The sequence below is a fragment of the Pteropus alecto genome, unplaced genomic scaffold, assembly GCF_000325575.1.
Source record: "Pteropus alecto unplaced genomic scaffold, ASM32557v1 scaffold195, whole genome shotgun sequence".
Lineage (NCBI taxonomy): Eukaryota > Metazoa > Chordata > Mammalia > Chiroptera > Pteropodidae > Pteropus > Pteropus alecto.
In genome coordinates, this window is record NW_006438073.1 from 3193838 (window position 1) to 3199370 (window position 5533).

Below are 5533 nucleotides of genomic sequence, written 5' to 3' on the forward strand. Positions count from 1 at the left end.
TGTGGATGATGCCACCATTCACTGAGGAGTGACCCACGAGTAGGCTGGGAGTGGGGTACGGGTAGGGAGTGGGGTACAGGTAGGGAGTCGGGTGTGAGTAGACAGTTCAGAGGGAACACACACGATGCTTGCAGGACATCTAAGCATCAGTGTTCAGTCAAGTAGGCCCATGAGCCAGGAGCTCAGGAATCTGGGCTGGAGACTCAGACCTGGCAGTTGTCTCCAAGTGGATGAAGCCACCAGACAGGACGAAACCTGTGAAAGAAAAAATACGAAGGCAAAGGCAGGAATCTCAGTGTAACTGTGCAAAGTGAAGCAGCAGCATTTCAGAAAGAAATGGGATAGTGGGAAGTGAAAACTAAGAGCCAAACAAGGATCAACAACAATTACTAAAAGAATAAAGAACTATAAAAGCCCCGAATCTGTTAGCACAAAAAGCAAACAATAACTGATATGTCTGAGTCATCAAGAAAACAAGAAATTGTGTTCAGCACAGTTCACATTGTGGAAATATACATAGCACATTAAAAAAATTTTCTTCCTATACTTGTTAGAAATATTTCAGTCAGTAAAATTCAATTTGAGAGAACGCTTCCATTTTCTGATATATGGGTAAATGAATAATATGTAAATATATCAACACATATATTTTCATAGTTTTAGATATTCATAAGTGACTAACCGATACTAGGTAAGACAAAGCTTTTAAAACAGAGCTTAGGGGAAAGCACATGCTATCAGGTCTTCACGCCACAATGCTTTATAGAGAGATCTGCTCATGTGAGTCCAATTTTCTGTGCTCAGCGTAAGAAATAAGGACAGAGAACATGAGAAGCCAAGTGAAATCAAGGATATCTTTCCTCCAGTGCAATAAGGCTGGGAACATTCCGGGGGTGATTAAGCCTGATTTGTGTCAGGCCTCGGAATAAGGAGGCTTTTATTGAAGAGCTTATCTTTCTAGTAATTGTTGCACATTCTTCCTTTATAAATTGCCTGGGGCCTTATTTTATTTATAAAAGAAAACTGACGGGTTTTTAAAGAGCTATCTTGGCAACATGCCAAAACAGCTGATTCCCTGCCCCTTGGCTTAGGGAAAAAGTGCACTGGTCATTATCTCTCCTTTTAAACTGATGCTGTCCTGTCCCTCTGTCATCAAATTGCTCCTCCACATGTGCCTCTCACCACCGGGCTGCCAAGCCCATTAGAGCTGCAATGGAATGGGAAGTAAGGGTTACAGAGATGTTCTTGTCACCTCGGACCTGAATCTAACTGATGCACAGTGCCACTTCCAGTTAATTTAAAAATGATTCCAGGAAAATATTCCTCAATGCTTTGGCTGTTTGAAGGCTCAGAGCTTGACAGATGGACCATCTCTGCGAGACCGTGATGACTGTTCTGGGCCTTCCCGTAAGTACTATCGGGAAGAGGAAGCGGGGCTGGGTCTGCTGACATATGCAATCAGAATGAGAAATCAAAGCTTGCTTCCTGGGGCAGAAGCTGGTCACGATCCCTGGGAGCACTGGGATTAGATTAGGCAAGGACGCGGAGGGAAACGTCTTGGCCGCATTTCAGAACCCCCTGCAGATCACTCAGAAGTGGCCACCATGAAACAATCTGCCAGAAGACAAGATTTGTTTTCAATCTTTGACCTAAATCAATGAAAAGTATATAACAGGAAGTCTATGTCCTTTTTATATATCTTAGAAGTTAAAAACTTTTAAGGTTCTCCATAGTTTCATTTTACATATGGGGTTCTAGCTAGCATTCACTCTACAATGCTGCTTCATTTGAAACGACTAACACAATGTAGGAATACGTGAGAGTCATATGAGATACATAGGAATGTTGGTAAAAACTGAAATTAGCAAAGTCCAAAAAAAGAGATTTGCCTACAAGTAGCAAAAGCCCTCAAGTTGGTCATAAGGTAATATTTGATGTATTATAATTATTCTACGTGAAATGAAATTCCACAATGATTATGTATAAACAAAAAATAAATCCAAAATATTTCTAAGAATCTAAGAGCTTTGCTTTAAGTATTTCAACATGTTCCCTCTCCAGCCAGCAGATGTAGCTGTGAATTAAAATAGGGAATGTAAGCTGTTCTCGGTCAGCCATTAGATGGCAGCCTTTTTTTTGAACTGGGTTTATACTGGAGATCCAGTACAACTGAAGGCAGCCACCACCAACTGTTTGACACCGGAATTGATTCTGATTTACCTGCATTTATCTGGAATGGTCGTCTCAATTGTTTATTGAGCACACAGACCCAGCCATTTCTGTTAACATTTTGTTTTGCTTAGTCACTGAAAGATGACATTTTCCAATAAGAGGCAGTAAATACTAATAAAAGTTCACTGGATTCAGGGTAATCTCACAGTTATCATCAAAACTCCCTCAATGCAGGCATTCTCTAAATGCAGAGCTGAAAAATATCATATCGCTCTCTACAAGCCTGGGGCAGGGTCATAGAATAAGAATTTGCTTAGAAAGCCTTAAAACCTAAGCATTCCATAAGTCTACTGGGGAGCCCTGTCTTAGCACAGTGTAGGCCCACGAATGTCTTCTGAATGAACAAATCAATAAACACTACTGCTCTTAAAAGATGTTGACAAAGCTTCAGTTGTTCATGTTTCTGTGAGACTTTTCAGACATGGAGACCAAACCTATATGCCTAATGATCCACATGTAGGGAGAGTGTATTTGCAGTCTTTCTATTTAGTTAAAGACATAAAGATGCAATATAAAGCATTCCAGGTATTCTTATATTCAATAGGGCCAATCGGAAAAGAATTTTTCTCTCCTGTTTTATTCAGTCCCATATGACAAAGAAGTTCACATTGTAGAAACTAAAATAGCACAATCTAGCCCATGAAGCCCAAGTTCTCAAGCATAAAATTTAATTTAAATAACCTAATTTTGTTGGCATATGAAAATTTGTCAGCAAGGTTAATCAGACTAGGAGAAAAACAACATCTGTTTGTCTATTAGTATATTTTCAGTGAAAAGTACAATAATGCCTATGTTTAGTTATGATTAAGCCAAACGTGAACAATCCAATAATGCCAGTAATAATAATAATAATAATGCTTACTACTCCAGCCATCCTCTTCTCCCTTCCCCCCTGTACTGAAGCACTCCCATCAGCATGCACATACGCTATTAATTCTCCCAACTTAAAAAAAAGCGAACTCTCTTGACCCCACCTCCCCCTGTGAGCCATGACTCCATTTCTTTCTTTCCCTGAAGACCTGCTCACACACGCTGCCTCCAAACTCCTGCCTCCATTCTCTTAGATCCACTCCACTCAGGCTTTACCTCTTGATGGCCACCACATTGCTAACTCAGTGAACTACCAGTTCTCAGCTCACATGACTTTTCCACAGTGTACACCTCTGTGAAGTGCTTTTTTCACGTGGCATCCAAGTCACCATTCTCCTGGTCCTCCCTACTTCTTCCGTAGGGAAATCTCCTTTGCTACTCTCTCCCCACCCCCGAACTCTGACCTTGGGGAGTGCCCAGAAGCTCCCTCCTCAGACCTCTTCCCTCTTCTCTATTCTCTCCACATTCACTGCCTGAGGGAGCTCACCTGGTTTCCTGGCTTTAACTACTATCTATATACCTATGAGTCGCAAATTCACATCTTCACCTTGCACCTCTGCCCTGAATTCCAGCCTACAGCTAACTGCTTACTTGACTCTGCACTTGGCTATCTAAGAGACATCGCAATGTCTGACCTCCTGACATTAACTAACGCCTGTTCCTATCGCACTGGTCCCCATCCATTGTCCAGTTGCTCAAACCAAAAGCCTTGGAGACATCCTTGACTTCGCTTTTTCTCTCATTTTTTATATCCAATCTGTAACAAATCCTTGTTGACGCTGTCTTTGAAATATATCTAGAACCTCTTTTCATCACTGCTGCCACTTATTCCAAACCACCATCAATATTTACCTGTCACAAAGAGCCTGGTCCAAGAACTTCCTACCAGGAATTTAATAACAAAGAAGCCAGTCATTTCGAACGTAGAGCTCTTTAGCTTGGGGTATAAATTACACACACGCTGGCTCTTTGGATTTTTTCCAATAATATATAAACACATTAATAATTTAAATAATTTTAAAATGATTTAACTATTTTAGGATATTTATATATATGGATGTCGAACAGCATAGAAAGTTGTTCCAAATTAAGTAATTTTACTGAACAATTCATATAAAATAGTACCAATTCATATAAAATAAACATCTGGTATGAATTAGTCATTATTTAATTATATTTGAAGTTTTACCACCTTCAAATATTTAAATTATTGATATGGCTTACTAGTTGTGAGAAATTGCCTAGTTATTAGTAAGAATTTAGCCACATTCTGTCATCACTTCCCGAGACAGTGAACAAACTATGCAAATTTTAAGATCAGGAAGATTTAGACCTCAGAAAGCAGAATATATACTCCAGATACCAATTACGGGACTGTAGTTACTTACACTGTGAACTCCCAGTGCTTTCCAGACTGCAAAGCTGATCACGCCAACCCCGCACCAGGCACACAGCGAGCCCCACCCCAGGGCTCGCAAGGCAAGCGAAGACCCGCTCTCCGGGAGGGCGGCGGTGGCCACGCTTCCCTGCAGTGAGGGCAGAAAGGTTGGGGTAAAAATCATCAATTCAGAATGAATAAATATGCGGGGAGCATTTAACATGAATGTTAAAAAACAGTAAACATATAAAAATATCCCAAGAGAAACCTTTAAAATTTCTATAAAACTATTTATAACTTACATTTCTACGTTACTGAGAATGAACATTTTCCCAACTTATCGCGAACCAAATATTTATGCCTTTTGAATTGCATATTTATGTGATTTGCCCAAGTTTTCTTATTTGTACATTCTCTTTATATATTAATGTCTTTTAGCCCTTATATCTATCATATGTGCTATTCTATTTCTCCAGTTTGGTCTACTTTTAACTCCTTCTATTTTGCTTTTTTGTTTTTGGTCAAAGTGCATTCTAATGCACTTAAGCTTACAAAAACTTCCTCTATTCTAAAATTACAGTCATTTTTCTTTTAGTTGTATTTTTATTTTTAAATTGTCTCTTCTTTTTACCCCTAACTTTTTAGATCATCTGGTTATTTATTTTGGTTTTGACAGGAGCTGGTGATGACAGGGAGTTTACTTCCCGAATAGCTTAGCAACTGCGCCAGCACCACTCCATCAATTAATCCTTCTCCCAACTTATTTGAGAAACTTACATATAGAGAGGCTTATACCTATTTTATTATCTATTTTTATGCCAGAATCACAGATTTCATTATAGAATCATAAAGTCTTAATATCCAGAAAGTATATCATACTCACTACTTTTTTCAAAATTTTCTTTGTTTCTGCCTATTAATTCTTCCAGAAAAACCCTTGAACATTCTGTCAAGATTTCTCTAAACCCCAAACTGGACAAAAAACCCACTCATTGGCATTTTCATTAAAATGACATCAAACTAATTAAATAATCTGATAAGAGATAGCAAATT

General features: G+C 39.0%; 1 protein-coding gene across 2 annotated transcripts in view; it reads right to left on the reverse strand.

The window, feature by feature from the left end:
• The window catches only part of TMEM242 (transmembrane protein 242), a 28106-nt gene that overhangs the window by 16337 nt on the left and 6236 nt on the right, over positions 1–5533 (reverse strand). The window contains exons 3-4 of one of the 2 annotated variants that reach the window (XM_025049069.1): positions 4491–4628; positions 472–1614 (exon numbers count right to left, since the gene is read on the reverse strand). In XM_025049069.1, the coding sequence (XP_024904837.1) occupies positions 1531–1614; positions 4491–4628 (222 nt within the window). In that variant the 3' untranslated portion in view covers positions 472–1530. Of the gene's footprint in view, positions 1–471; positions 1615–4490; positions 4629–5533 lie in introns of those variants that run through there. The other variant, XM_006915020.3, reaches the window with a different exon arrangement.